Here is a 16,206-nt window from a genome sequence, read left to right as displayed (position 1 = left end):
GCCCTGCACACGAGTAGCCAGCTGGTCCACACTTGTAATCAAGGTCTGGACATTCCTGTCTGCAGCAAGCATAGCCACTCTGAGGTAAAGGGGAAGAAGAAAAAAAAAAAACTCAGAATCTTCTTTCTTATAATCCCTCTTCTGCAATGCATTAAACATTTAATACTGGCCTGGCAAACTGTTATGACCCCAATGGCGAGGGTCTCAGAGGAACGTGGAAATCTGCAGAATACAAAAATCCAGCTCATAGGGCAGTGGTAACTGGGTTGACCATATATCTACTCCTAACGCCAACACTAGAAGTAGCCGGGGATCATTCCTACGTTGATTCTAGATGACACGCGCCAGCCGGAGAATCTAGCTACCCCTAGTAGAGGAAAACAAAGACCTTTCTTGCCTCCAGAGAAGGGGACCCCAAAGCTGGATAGAAGCCCCCCACAAATAATGACGGTGAGGTAAGAGGAAATGACAAACACAGAAATGAACCAGGTTTAGCACAGAGAGGCCCGCTTACTGATAGCAGAATAAAGAAAGGTAACTTATATGGTCAACAAAAACCCTATTAAAATCCACACTGGAAATTCAAGAACCCCCGAACCGTCTAACGGTCCGGGGGGAGAACACCAGCCCCCCTAGAGCTTCCAGCAAAGGTCAGGATATAGATTTGGAACAAGCTGGACAAAAATACAAAACCAAAACAAATAGCAAAAAGCAAAAGGCAGACTTAGCTGATATAACTGGAACCAGGATCAGTAGACAAGAGCACAGCAGACTAGCTCTGATAACTACGTTGCCAGGCATTGAACTGAAGGTCCAGGGAGCTTATATAGCAACACCCCTAAGTAACGACCCAGGTGCGGATAAAAGGAATGACAGAAAAACCAGAGTCAAAAAACTAGTAACCACTAGAGGGAGCAAAAAGCAAATTCACAACACTCGTCCTGGCCCTGAGACATAGCCAGCAAGGCTTTCTCTGCCTGAATCTCAAGATTGGGTTCCTCATAAAGTAAACCGAGCGCCAGAAAAAACGCATCAATATCAGCCAATGCCGGATCTCCTGGCGCCAACGAAAAAGCCCAATCTTGAGGGTCACCCCGTAAGAATGAAATAACAATTTTTACTTGTTGAGCAGAGTCTCCAGACGAACAAGGTTTCAGGGACAAAAACAATTTACAATTATTCCTGAAATTCCTAAACTTAAATCGGTCTCCTGAAAACAGTTCAGGAATCGGAATCTTGGGTTCAGACCTAGGATTTCTGGTAACATAATCTTGTATACCCTGCACACGAGCGGCAAGCTGGTCCACACTTGTAATCAAGGTCTGGACATTCATGTCTGCAGCAAGCTTAAGCCACTCTGAGGTAAAGGGGAAAAGAGAAAAAAAAAAAAAAAAAAATGAGAGAGGGAAAAAAAAAACTCAAAATTTTCTTTCTTATTATTCCACTTCTGCAATGCATTAAACATTTAATACTGGCCTGGCATACTGTTATGACCCCAGTGGACAGGGTCTCAGAGGAACGTGTAAGTCTGCGAGATTCAAAAATCCAGCTCATAGGGCTGTGGTAACTGGGTTGACCAAATAGCTACTCCTAACGCCAACACTAGAAGTAGCCGGGGATCATGCCTACGGTGATCGCTAGATGACTCGCGCCAGCCGGAGAATCTAACTACCCCTAGGAGAAGAAAACAAAGACCTCTCTTGCCTCCAGAGAAAGGGACCCCAAAGCAAGATACAAGCCCCCCACAAATAATAACGGTGAGGTAAGAGGAAATGACAAACACAGAAATGAACCAGGTTCAGCAAAGAGAGGCCAGCTTACTAATAGCAGAATATAGCAAGATAACTTATCTGGTCAACAAAAACCCTATAAAAATCCACGCTGGAGATTCAAGAACCCCCGAACCGTCTAACGGTCCGGGGGGAGAACACCAGCCCCCTAGAGCTTCCAGCAAAGGTCAGGATACAGATTGGAACAAGCTGGACAAAAATACCAAACAAAACAAAAGCAAAAAGCAAAGAAGCAGACTTAGCTTGAAATACAGGAACCAGGATCATAGGACAAGAGCACAACAGATTAGCTCTGATTTCAACGATGCCAGGCATTGAACTGAAGGTCCAGGGAGCTTATATAGCAACGCCCCTGAACTAACGGCCCAGGTGAGGATATAGGAAAAGACAGAAGCTCCAGAGTCAAATCACTAATGACCACTAGAGGGAGCAAAAAGCAAAATCACAACACTAACTTGCCTCAGAGAAATTCCCCAAAGAAATAGGCAGCCCCCCACACGTATTGACTGTGAGTTAAGATGGAAGTCACAAACACAGGAATGAAATAGGTTTCAGCAAAGGAGGCCAGACTTAACTAAACAGACTTGAGGATAGAAAAGGTATCTTTGCGGTCAGCATAAAAAACTACCAAAAAACCACGCAGAGTGTGCAAAACAGACCCCACACCGACTCACGGCGTGGAGGTACTACTCTGCATCCCAGAGCTTCCAGCTAGCAAGGCAAAATCATGATAGCAAGCTGGACAAGGAAACAGTGGTAAACAAATAAGCTAGCAGGGACTTAGCTTTTGCTGGAGTAGACAGGTCATCTGAAAGATCCAAGAGCAAACTGAACCAGTACTAGGACATTGACAGCTGGCATCAAGTAACGATCTAAGTGGAGTTAAATAGAGCAGCCAGCCTAGGACTAAAGAGGTCAGCTGAGGACAGAACCTCAGAACCAGCAGCTCCACTCACAGCCACCAGAGGGAGTCCATGGACAGAACTCGCCGAAGTACCATTCATAACCACCGGAGGGAGTTTGAGAACAGAATTCACAACAGCACGGACCAAATCAGCACCATGGACATCAGAGGCAAAATCCCAAGAATTGTCCTCCTGGCCATAACCCTTCCATTTGACAAGGTACTGAAGCCTCCGCCTCCAAAAGCGAGAATCCAAAATCTTCTCAACCACATACTCCAACTCCCCATCAACCAACACAGGAGCAGGAGGATCAACAGAAGGAACAATGGGCACCACATATTTCCACAATAAAGATCTATGGAAAACATTATGGATGGCAAAAGAGGCCGGAAGGGCCAAACGAAAAGACACCGGATTGATAATCTCAGAAATCCTATAAGGACCAATAAACCGAGGCTTAAACTTAGGGGAAGAAACCTTCATAGGAACATGACGGGAAGACAACCAGACCAAATCCCCAACCCGAAGCCGGGAACCAACACACCGACGACGGTTAGCAAAACGCTGAGCCTCCTCCTGAGACAACACCAAATTGTCCACCACATGAGCCCAAATCTGCTGCAACCTATCAACCACAGAATCCACACCAGGACAATCAGAAGGTTCAACTTGCCCCGAAGAAAAACGAGGATGAAAACCAAAATTACAAAAGAAGGGCGAAACCAAGGTAGCCGAACTAGCCCGATTATTAAGGGCAAACTCGGCCAATGGCAAGAAAGCCACCCAATCATCCTGATCAGCAGACACAAAACATCTCAAATAAGTTTCCAAAGTCTGATTAGTTCGCTCGGTCTGGCCATTTGTCTGAGGATGAAATGCGGAAGAAAAAGACAAATCAATGCCCAGCCTAGCACAAAAGGCCCGCCAAAACCTAGAAACAAACTGGGAACCTCTGTCGGACACAATATTCTCCGGAATACCATGCAAACGAACCACATGCTGAAAAAACAACAGAACCAAATCAGAAGAGGAAGGCAATTTAGGCAAAGGCACCAAATGAACCATCTTAGAAAACCGGTCACAAACCACCCAGATAACCGACATCCTATGGGAAACCGGAAGATCTGAAATAAAATCCATAGAAATATGCGTCCAGGGTCTCTCAGGGACCGGCAAAGACAAAAGCAACCCACTAGCACGGGAAAAACAAGGCTTGGCCCGCGCAGAAGTCCCACAGGACTGCACAAAAGAACGCACATCACGCGACAAAGAAGGCCACCAAAAGGACCTACCAACCAAATCTCTGGTACCAAAAATACCAGGATGGCCAGCCAACACAGAACAATGAACCTCAGAAATCACTCTACTAGTCCATCTATCAGGAACAAACAGTTTCCCCACTGGACAGCGGTCAGGTTTGTCAGCCTGAAATTCCTGCAGAACCCGTCGCAAATCAGGGGAAATGGCAGAAAGGACCACCCCTTCCTTCAGAATGCCGACCGGCTCAAGTACCTCAGGAGAATCAGGCAAAAAACTCCTAGAGAGGGCATCAGCCTTAATATTCTTAGAACCCGGAAGATACGAGACCATGAAATCAAAACGGGAGAAAAACAGGGACCATCGAGCCTGTCTAGGATTCAGCCGTTTGGCAGATTCGAGGTAAATCAGATTTTTATGATCGGTCAAGACCACAATACGGTGCTTGGCTCCCTCAAGCCAATGTCGCCATTCCTCAAACACCCACTTCATATCCAACAACTCCCGATTGCCGACATCATAATTGCGTTCAGCAGGTGAAAACTTACGGGAAAAGAAGGCACACGGTTTCATCAAGGAACCTGTTGTGAATTCTGCTCTTGTGCTCCCTCCGGTGGTTGTAAGTGGTAGCGCTGCTGTCTCTGAATCACAGCATTTATCAGGTGTGTTCACTTTTTGCAATTCTGACTGGGCTATTTAGTCTTGCTTGACCCTTTAGTCAGTGCCATTGTCCATTGTTCCTGGAGGATTCACATCCCTGCCTGGTCTCTCCTGCTTTGCTGTTCATTTCAACAAAGATAAGTTCTGGCCTTGATTTTTGCTGTCCACATGCTGTGGCCTTATTGTTCAGTTCTTTTCCATGTTTTTGTCTTGTCCAGCTTGGTCTGTATAAGGATTTGTTTAGCCAAGCTGGTATCTCTGGAGATGCAGATATACCCTCCATATCTTTAGTTAGCTGTGGAGATTTTGTATTTTCTGTGGTGGATATTTTCTAGTGTTTTAATACTGACCGCATAGTACTCTGTCCTATCCTTTCTATTTAGCTAGAAGTGGCCTCCTTTGCTAAATTCTGATTTCAGTCTGTGTATGTTTTTTCCCTCTCCTCTCACAGTCAATATTTGTGGGGGGCTGTCTATCCTTTGGGGATTTTCTCTGAGGCAAGATAGTTTTCCCTTTTCTATCTCTAGGGGTAATTAGTCCTCCGGCTGTGTCGAGATGTCTAGGGAGTGATAGGTACATTCCACGGCTACTTCTAGTTGCGGTGTTAAGTTCAGGGTCTGCGGTCAGTACAGGTACCACCTTCTCCAGAGTACGTCTCATGCTGCTCTTAGGCCACCAGATCATAACAGTACAACTGGCCAACAATGAGTTAACCGCATCTCAGAAGAAGGGAAGGAAAGTGCTGAGCCATTTTTTTTTCTGTAGTCTGTTGTGTTTTTTTTTTCCCTCTTTACCTCTGGGTGGCTCAGGAGTTTGGCGCTGGTATGGATGTTCAGGGATTGGCTTCTCGTGTGGATCAACTTGCTGCTAGAGTACAGGGTATTTCTGATTATATCGTTCAGACTCCGGTTTTAGAGCCTAGAATTCCAACTCCTGATTTGTTTTTTACGTGTGAACAGATCCAACCAGCTTTTTGTTTCCCAGTGCTTTTCTGATGCTACAGAAAGAAAGCTGCTGGCAGCACCGGGGAGCTCACATTCCTGGCCAGTGGTGAGACAATGCTGCTGGTCGGTATTGTCTATCAGTCAGGAGTAGGGATGGGCGAACCCAAACTGTAAAGTTTGGGAACCGTACCAAACACATATTGTTCGGTCACAAGGTCCCGAACATGGGTTTCCATGGGAAACCTGTGTTTCAGTTCGGGTCCAGGGAGGGTCCAGGGAGGGCCTGTAAAAGAAAGCATACAATTATTAATTAACATTATAATTATGCTTACCTGTCCAGCGATGCGTCCTCCTGTCCCGCTGTCTCCCGGCCGCATCTGCTTCCGGGGCTGCTCATTACCTTCCAGGGGTATTCACTGCACTGTTTATTATTAATTGTATGCTTTCTTTTACAGCTCCCCCACCCCATCCCATATCTGTAAAGTCCAAGTTCAGGGTTCGGATGCAAGTTTGCGTAATCTCCAGCCCTGAACTCGAATTTATAGTAAAACCCGGGTGAATCCGCCAATCCCGATCATCGGGGGAGTTCGCTCATCACTAGTCAGGAGCACACAGTTCCCTGACAAGCAGAAACCAAGAGGCAGGCGAGCAGTGTGCTCCTTTTCAACAATTTGAGATAAATCCTTGATATGATCTTGTAGGTATGAAAAGATCGTTTTTCATGGTTAATAAATAAACCATTTTTTCTCAGATGGTGGGTATGTCATCATTTTTTCATTCTAATAGTGCAAAATAAGGATATAATACTTTCTTGCCATAACGCATGTTCACCTCAGCATGACCACTTTCTGATTTATTACCATTGATTTATCTTAATAAATCATCTTAGGAAGCATCTGCGTAAGAAAGCAAATCAAACAGGAACGTGTAAACCATCTGATATTGAAGATTTACTTCTACACAGAAAACTGTGCTTTTTCCGAAAAAAAAGTGTAATATACAATAAATCTACACTATTTATCCTGGAAGTCATTCACATAAAAAAATAACATTTCAGAATGATTTTTCAGTTCAGTTTTTCATTATTTCAAATTCAACAACAATTTGTCCTTAATGAGTTATGAAATATGGGGGGGCTGTTGTCTCCTACAGTGGTGGGCACATACAGTTTTTGTTGTGCTATGAGAGGAACCTTGTAGGAACATCATCAAGCTAGTATGAATAAAGAGAAAATCAATGCAAAGTTTCTGCTACTTCTTATTGATTCTGAAGTCATGTCAATCTCAATCAGCCTGGCCTGTGCCGGCCACAGATTCCCACTTTTCCCTCATTACAGCCCATGCCAGCTGCAGATGGCCCCATAACAGATATAGTGACTCATAATGAGATTTACACGTGTCCAAAATAGCAGGAACTGCTAATAAACTACCAAATGTGTACCCATATTCCTATTCTTTCTCTCTTCTGGGCCTTCTGGGCCACATTCTTGGTATATCTGTCACCTGTCCCTTTCCAGTCCCTCTTTAGCAAGTAAATGCTGGCCTATGTAGATGTTTCTACATCATCATACTTGTGTAGTCTCAATATACTGATGCTTAAAGTTAAGTAACTAGTTATTGAAGGGGTCGTCCACCCGTAAAGACAATTTTATTTATTTTGGGGTTCTTTTCAGTTTTTTACTTAAATGCATGTATTTCAGGTAAAAATAAGTTTTGCAATTGAAGTAGTAAAAATATATATTTATTCCACTGGCGCTAGACACAAGGTTCTTTGGTGGTTCTAGCTGCCTGTTTGGGTGACAATAACCACCTGTTGTCAAGAAGTAAAAAATAGAATAAAAATAGTAAACGTCCAAAACGGCACTCAGAAACCAGTCTCTATGCCACTAGTGGTAAAGCAAATCCGCAGGAAGAAAAGAACATATGTCCTCACATAGAAGTGTTCCAAGGGCCAAGAAAATACCACTGTTGGAACCACGCTGTGGGAAAGTATATTTAATATCATCGGAAGGTGGAAGATGTGGAAACAACTAGGTCCACACAATAAAGGTATAGATTGGGGCAGCCGTGTGCCAGTGGTGTCACCAAGAGTCCGGTGAAATTCCAGGAGTCCATAACGGACACAAAAAATTGTATATAATGACTCAGATAAAATATATATGAGGTCCTTGGGTCATCCCAGTGAATTTTACCAATGATCCAGTACCTTAAGTGCCACTACTAAAAGCAATATTTATACCATGCAATTAATAAAAGAATTACCTTAGTCAATGTTGGTTGTTCCTGGCACGGTGCGTTGGTTGTAGAAAGAAGATGGATAGCAACCACTATTGGGAAAGCTGGGTGCACTGGCTGTTAGGAGAACCACACCATAATGACTGCTGTGGAAAGCTGGGTGTGGTGGTAGCAATCTGGCTATGCTGCTGATGATGCATTGGTTGTAAAGAGAAAATAGATACCGATCAATGTTGGGAATGCTGGGTGTTAGGAGAGCCACACCATAATGACTGTTGTTGAAATCTGGGTACAGTGGTGTCAATCTAACTGTGCTGCTGGTTCAAGTAGCAATACCGTTCTTGAAACCATGCTGTGGGAAAATATATTTAATATCACCAGAAGATGGAATATGTGGAAACAACTAGGTCCACACAATAAGGGTATAAATTAGGGCAGCGGTGTGACATTAATAGCGACAAAAGTTTGGTGAAATTCCAGGAGTATAACGTGAACATGAAAAATTGTATATAATGACTCAGATAAAATATATACCGTATTTTTCGGACTGCAAGACGCACTTTTTCCCCCCAAAAAAAGGGGGGAAAATGGGGGGTGCGTCTAATAGTCGCAATGCAGGCTTACCGTGGCGGCAGAGGTACGGTGGCAGAGGTGTGGTGGCAGAGGTGCGGCAGCAGACGTGCGGGGATGAGGAGGCGCAGTGAGCGGGGTCCCTTTCCCCGGTGAGGGGATGCAGCAGCCCGGTAAGCAGCAGAGCCGGGTGAATCCTGTTGTTAGCGGTGGTGGCGGCCATCTTCCGGAGGCCCGCGCGTGCACAGATGGAGCGCTCTGCTTCCCGGGGCTTCAGGAAAATGGCCGCGGGATGCCGCGCATGCGCAGATGGGGATCGCTGCGGCCATTTTCCTGAAGTTCGTGGCTTCGTGGTTCGTGGCCGCGACCCCTCTGACGCCATACCTCTCACTGCGCCTCCTCATCCCAGCACCTCCTCATCCCAGGACCTCCTCATCCCAGGACCTCCTCATCCCAGCACCTCCTCATCCCAGGACCTCCTCATCCCAGGACCTCCTCATCCCAGCACCTCCTCATCCCAGGACCTCCTCATCCCAGCACCTCCTCATCCCAGCACCTCCTCATCCCAGCACCTCTGCCGGTAACCACTGCTGCAACCCTCCCATTGACACCAGGCCGTGGTGTCGCCCACCTAAGCAGGAAGGGACCCTGCTCAGGTGCACGCCGTACCGCATCACCCCACCTCTGCCGACACCATGCCTCCTGTGACCCTGCTCTGCCACCGCCAGCCCTCAGGTAAGATACTGTAAATTCGGACAATAAGACGGACCCCCATCTTATAAAAAATCTTTTTTTCTGCAACTTTCACCCCAAATTTGGGGTGCGCCTTATGGTCCGGTGCGTCTTATAGTCCGAAAAATACGGTATAACCCAGGGACCTTATATATATCTATTTTATCTGAGTCATTATATACAATTTTTTGTGTTCATTTTGTACTCCTGGAATTTCACCGGACTCTTGGTGACACCACTGGCACACCGCTGCCCCAATCTATACCTTTATTGTGTGGACCTAGTTGTTTCCACATCTTCCACCTCCTGGTGATATTAAATATACTTTCCCACAGTGTGGTTCCAAGAGCTGTATTTTCTTGTATACTGGCCCTTGGAATACTTCTATGTGAGGACATACGCTCTTTTTTTCTTGCAGATTTGCTTTAACACCAGTGCTATAGTGACTGTTTTCTGAGTGCCGTTTTGGTCTTTTACTAAGTTTTACAATTGAGTTTCATTGCAGCTTTTGCACTATTCGATGTTTGCAGGCTCTTTGTTTCCACGCACACTCAATTTTGATGTTTTCTGAGAGCTGAGAGGGGCTCAGACAAAATAAACAGATAAAAGAGTTACAAACTCCCCTTTAAACTGTTAATGCTGACTGATGGATTCTCAGTTAACTAATTTTTAGAAGAGTTTTAGATTTCAGCTCCAGTTTAAAAGTAAAATCCTTTATTATAGACAATTACAATTCCAACTCCATGGAGACAATTCGACAAACATGGTTAGAAATAGACAGGCATGTTGTAAAACTTTTTCATTACTTAGACCTGTGAAAATGTACATGTAATGTAGAGTAAGTGTTTTAATAAACTTATAGATTACCATCTTTACCAGTTTCCAGAGCTGCTCCAGTCCTGCTCTGGGTCACTTGAATTCTATTCCAGCTTGCCGTATCACCTTGGGGTCTATGTGTGAGCTAGAAGTGGCTTTTACAGTGTAAGTCTTTGGAGCATCAGAACAAAGCTCCATAGACTTATATTGTAAAAAGTGACTTTTGGCTCACACATAGACCCCAGTGTGAGCTGACAGATTGGATCCAAAGTCATAAGACCAAGAAGAGGACTGGAGCAGCCCTGGAAACCGTTATGAGCTTATTGCCACACTTACACTACATTACCTTTACATTTACACAAGTTTAGGAAATGAAACGTTTTGTAGGAGATCTTCTTTCAAGAGGTTGTCTAGTACTTTTACATTGATGGCCTATCCTTAGGATAGGTCATCAATGTCTGATTGGCTGGGGTCCGACACTCGGCACTCCTGCCGATGAGCTGTTATCAGTGTTGGAGGTGGCGGCCGCTGGTCGGAAGTACTTAATTGTGGGTCTGGCCGTCTACTTGTAGTGGTCAGGGCTTGGCACTACACATTCATCTCCTATTCAAATCAATAGGAGGCAGATGTGTAGTACCCTGTGGAAGCCACTACAAGTAGACGGCCAGCTCTGCAAGTAAGCACTTCCGGCCAGCAGCCACCACCACAGAGCTGATCGGCAGAGGTGCCGGGTCTCGGACCCCAGCCAATCAAACATTGATGACCTATCCTAATGATAGATCATCAATGTAAAAGTACTGCACAACCTTTTTAAGTAAGCTTCCACCTATCCACAGTTATTCTTACTGTAGACTATTCAACCACCCTGGTCTATTGTAAAATGTACTATGAATGCTATATTGGAATCAGATGCTACCTGCTTTTTAAATGTCTCCACTGACTTTTATACATTTTCTAAAATCGAATATGAGAAAATACTATAAGTCTCGTTCAGATAGCCATAGTATTTTAGCATCTGTGTCATGGCCACAAGTCCTGGACTGAGTCCAGGTTTCATGAACCAAATTAACAGTATCAAGGTTCTATGTTGCTGTTATGTTGGTTAGTAAATTTGCAGTCAGGCTGGAATTAGCAACTACAGTACAGATGTTAAAATGATTTTAGCTTAAGACTGTTTTTCCGCTTGTATTTTCAGTATTTTTTAAGTTATTAGGGAAATAAGAGTGAATCCTATGAGGATTTACATTTCTCTGAGATGCAATAAATCTAAACCGTTAGTTAGAACCAAAAGAAAACATTTGAGAAAATTAAAGCTAACAACATCATTAAGACCTTATTTTGATCCCAGGTCATAAAATTGTATGCGACGATATGGAGAGCATGGGCACTTGTAAAATTAGTCCATTTTATTGCAGTATCACAACAGACATGAAGGCTTATTTTACCCGGGAAATACTCAGGGCCCAGGCTCGCCAAGGTTTAGGATACAGAGGAATCATAAATCACAAGAACAATACCTAGTAAGTGCAATATTCATTTGGAAAGAATCATCTGTAACCCACCCCATTTGATGTTCTTGATTTCATGTTTTATGCTTCATATTAAGACCAGGTGCCAGCACAACAAAGCAGCAGCAAGGCAGCACTATCGGGATATATCTCCTTATTTGTTTGCTACTATTAAAATGTAGTCCTAAAATAAACAGTGAAATATCATTAGAAAATTAAGAATAAATTAGGACTTTATGAAGTGTAATGTACGGTAAATGTTTTGTAGCTTTTTAGGCTATAGACATATCGATTGTTCGTTGTTCAAGCACTCAAGGTAGTTTTTGACAAGTGCTGTTATGGGTACATAATGCAACCATCGTGATGTCTTACATTGCTTCTCACTTGATTTTAACCTTATCTGTTGCTTTGTTGCATAATAACAATGCTCATATATGGATATAACGGGACTGTGGAAAGGAAGTATAGGCTATGAAACCCTCATTAGAATACGTTTGGGATTATTTAACTCTTGTAGAGAAAATGATCACTAAAACCATGTACACATGTTGTGTATTTGGATCTCGAATTTATACCAAAAAACACAATAAAGAACAGTATAATGTATGTGAGTGAGGTTTCACAGAACTCTATTCACACTCCAAGGAATAACCTCATGCAGATATGAGAAGGAGCATCCCATGGATTTGTCCACTCTGTCCATGGTTGCTTCTATATTCACCATGGACATCAACCCTAGCAAGGCAAGCAGTAAATAGGAAGCATATGTTGCACCTTAGCCTTAGATTTTCTTAATATGTACTACAGTAGTTATAAGATAAAAAGAAAACCAATATTGAACGTCTGTTAGCCACATTTATTATATTAACGTTCCAAATGAGCTTGAAGTGGCCTAAGGCATGCAGACGGTGAGATTTTCATTGTGTTACATATTGGCTTCCTGCAAAGCGGTAAATAAGAATAATAGAAATAAAATCCAATGATGAGCTTCAACTTTCAATAATGATAGGAATTTTACAGTAAAGGTTCAGTAAAGGTCTTCTATGCTTTCTTTTCCACATCTACTATATTGTGTTTGTGTGTAGCATGTCTCATTAACTCACCTTTTCATATGTCCAGTAGCTGTTATTAACTTCCTCCAAGCTCAAGGCTAAATTTCATATTGTCTAAATCTAAATTTATAATCATTAGGTTGAAATGGTGAATCTCACATATTATGGTATCAATCATTGCTGTTATTGTTACAGAAAGTATACAGCATAATAGATCATGTAAGAAAGCGTGGAGTCAATCACTGCACAGCTAAACTTACAGTATAAAATATTTTTTTAATAAAATTAAAATAATTTCAGAAGTTAAAAATGGTCATCTAGATCATAGATGATTATGAAAGTCAGGTCACATGGTCCAGTATTAGACCAGTGCTTCTCAAATTGTAAGGCAAGCCTCATGAATGAGGAGATCCTCAGTTGTTGGAAAGGCCTAACTGAGGATTCAATTTTTACAAAGGGATCATACATCTCACAGCGAGCAGTGCTTTTTAGGCTAAGGCTACACAGCAACTGAAATTGCACTGACACATTGCAACATTGGATGTAATGATTTCCTTTAGTATCACATTGCGACCTGTGACATCCTGCGACTGTGTTACAGAGTTGTAAATGTTTCCAAATGTGTTGGATTTTCTGTCACTGGCCACAAATCGCACACGACACACTAGCCATTGACCTCAGTGCAAGTCGCGTGCCACTTGTCTGCAACTTGGCTGCTGCAGTCATAAACGTAACCTAGAATAAAAGCAATGAGAATATACCTTGAACTAAGTAAGTAAATAGAAAAAGTACATGTAAATAATATAGAGTACTTAGCTGACACTATTTTGATCAAAAAGCATAAAAGTCATCCCACCATGACAAGGTGTGCCCAATTGTCCTATCTCTAGTATTAAACCTCTCTATGTGCCAGCCGGTCTCAATAGACGGGGGCAGAGCAGGACTGTGTGAATGTCCACCTAAACATTGCAGTTACACCAACATTTGTTCCAATTCATTTCTTTGATTTTGTTGCAATGATAGCAAAATCACAGCTCTAAAATAGTCGCATGATAGGAAGTCACAGCTAAGCTGCCAAATGTTTTTTTTCCTCGTACTTTTCAGAAATTTGATGTTAAGCGACACATTTGCTGTGTAGCCACAGCCTTCTGGTTGCACTAATCGTTATGCAATATACCAAAACTGTAGAAAAAATGTAGGAATCCAGCTCCAGGATGTAAAATATCAAACAGAAATGAATGCAAGGAACAGATTTCTCCATAAGCGGGTCATGTAACTACACCATGTCTATACTTAAAAGAACCTTCCTGACGTGGTGAACATCCTGATCGTTGTGTCGTTCTTATACGAGGTTCATACAGCAAGTTATGCATAGAATTGGATTGTCATAACTCTAAGAGAGGGGAGGATTCAGCCTCTGAGTGAGGTCACCATAGGGGGAGTCCCTTGGTTTTGGGCTGGGAGATAAGTGAGTGAGGCATCAGTCTTTACTAGTCTTTTGTCCTGGGTCTAGCTGCGAGACAGATGTGTGATGCTTCTAGATGTGTGACCCTCCCCTACAGCACACGGGTCAGCCATGAGAGGAAATGATATGAATGAAATGCAAGTGTTTTTCAACTTTAATCCCATTTTATTTGTAATTGTACTCTACATACGATACTTGTCTACTTTTATAATATCTTTTTATACTTCTGTAAACACTGCCTACCTTTTTTGGAGTAAAATATATAAAATTACTAGCTTTGTCTCTCCTTGCTCTATAACGAACTGTCACGTCCTCTGAAGTGAATTACGCTACTAATCTGGCTTGGCCCCGGACCCGTTATTAAGTAAGAAAGCAGAGCTGGTGGCAGTGGATTTGTCCTGTGCATTTGGGAGGCTTGGTAGTGACGGTGGCGTTGATAATTATTGTTCCTGCCTGAGTGGGAGTAGTTATATCACCCTCGCTGCAGTTTGCCCATTAGCCAATACAAAGTAAGGCAGCCTTTCTGGCATCTAATTATCCTAGGTGCAGTACACGGTCTGACCTGAAGGTAAGGGGGATGCTAGAGAGCTGCAAGTTCCAAACCGGAACTGGGAAGTGGGATATAGATAAATCCCCTTCAGAAAGGAACCAGGGGCAACCAAACAACCCCGGTTCATGACAAATTGGTGAGAGTGGTGGGAAAGATAAGGGTTTCCTCCCCGTAAACCGTGACATATTGGTGGCATTGGTGGGATAATAGAGCATTAGTGATCGGGTTTGAGCAATCATTCCTTTCACTAAAAACTTGCACAGTTCTGGAGAGGACTCTGCGCAAAAAGGTTTGGAGAGCAAGCTCAGTGTTTACTAGTCGTGAGACAATACCGTGTGTACTTGCGATTACCCCCTCCCTTTCTCTTTGTTTTTCTATCCTATCTTTTATGTGCAATGGTTATTCTGGGACAGGCCTTTTATAAGAAGCAGACCAAGGACACTCTTATTGCCTTGTGCATGTTGAAGCAGATTGACTTTGCGGGCAAAAACAAAGACCAACTGGTCGCGGATCTGGTGCAATGGGAAGCCGCTAAAGACTGCTCTCAGAGCGCAGTGGACGCAGAAGCTGGCCCAAGTAAAAATGGTGCTGCAGCAGACATCCAACCACTGAATTCTGGCCCTACTTGCAAACAGGGCGGATTGGACCCCCACCTGCAGGCGGCCTTGGAACAACTTCCGGCCGATGACCGTGATGGACGTCTGAGGCTGATCCAGCAATACAAGCAGGAGGCCCAAGCTGAGCGCCGAGCTGAGCGGGAGCACCAGCTGGAGTTAGCCCAACTCCTGGGATCGAGGTCATCCCAGTCCAGCCGTGAGCCCAACAGCACTCAGACCCCTAAACCCCGGCCAGAGCACATTCCAGTGATGGAAAAGGACGGGGACTTGGACACTTTTCTGCGGGCATTGGACAAAGCCTGTAGACAGTACCGACTGCCTGGGAACCAATGGCTCTGATACCTGACCCCAGGGCTAAAAGGCAAAGCGCTGTAGGTTTTTTCTGCTCCCGCCAGACCAAGATGAAGACTATGAGGCCAACAAGCAGGCCCTGATAAAGAAGTACCAGCTAACTCCTGAGGTTTACCGTCAAAAGTTCCGGAACCTCCAGCGTGGCCCACACGACAGTTATAACGATGTGGTGCATGGACTCAGGACCCACTTTGACCAGTGGACCCAAGGACTCTCAGTGACCACCTTTGCACTGCTGCGGGACCTGATGATCAAAGACCAGTTCTTACAACTATGCCTAGCTGTGTTGCGACAGTTCATGATGGACCGAGAGCCCAAAGACGCGAATAAAGCAGTGCAGATTGCCAACACCTATGAGGCCAACCGCCAACTGCGGAAGCCAGTCACCACCAGCTGGACAGGGGGTAAGCCGGCAACCAATGCCAATACCCATGCCAGCTGACTCACCAGAGGCCCTGTCCCTGTTACCTACAGCATCAGACCTACCACAGACCTTCGGCAGTGTTTTTCCTGCAAATAGGGCAGCACGATGGCTCAGTGGATAGCAATGCAGCCTTGCAGCGCTGGGGTCCTGGGTTCAAATCCCACCAAGGACAACATTTGCAATGAGTATGTACAGTATGTTCTCCCTGTGTTTGTGTGGGTTTCCTCTGGGTACTCCGTTTTCATCTTACATTCCAAAGACATACTGACAGGGATTCTAGATTGTGAGCCCCATCGGGGACAGCAATGATAATGTGTGCAAACTGTAAAGC

General features: G+C 44.0%; 1 protein-coding gene across 10 annotated transcripts in view; it reads left to right on the top strand.

Annotated features, from left to right (window-relative positions):
* DLGAP3 (DLG associated protein 3) overlaps positions 1-16,206 on the top strand; it is an 811,006-nt gene that overhangs the window by 572,216 nt on the left and 222,584 nt on the right. For 6 of the 10 annotated variants that reach the window (XM_077295791.1, XM_077295786.1, XM_077295785.1 and 3 more), the window contains one exon: positions 11,324-11,428. The exons of the other annotated variants lie outside the window; for them this stretch is intronic. In XM_077295791.1, the coding sequence (XP_077151906.1) occupies positions 11,324-11,428 (105 nt within the window). The remainder of the gene's footprint in view (positions 1-11,323; positions 11,429-16,206) is intronic. 10 annotated transcript variants of the gene reach the window in all.

The sequence above is a fragment of the Ranitomeya variabilis genome, chromosome 3, assembly GCF_051348905.1.
Source record: "Ranitomeya variabilis isolate aRanVar5 chromosome 3, aRanVar5.hap1, whole genome shotgun sequence".
Lineage (NCBI taxonomy): Eukaryota > Metazoa > Chordata > Amphibia > Anura > Dendrobatidae > Ranitomeya > Ranitomeya variabilis.
Note: the sequence above shows the minus strand (reverse complement) of the source record. Positions and strands in the feature narration are given on the sequence as shown.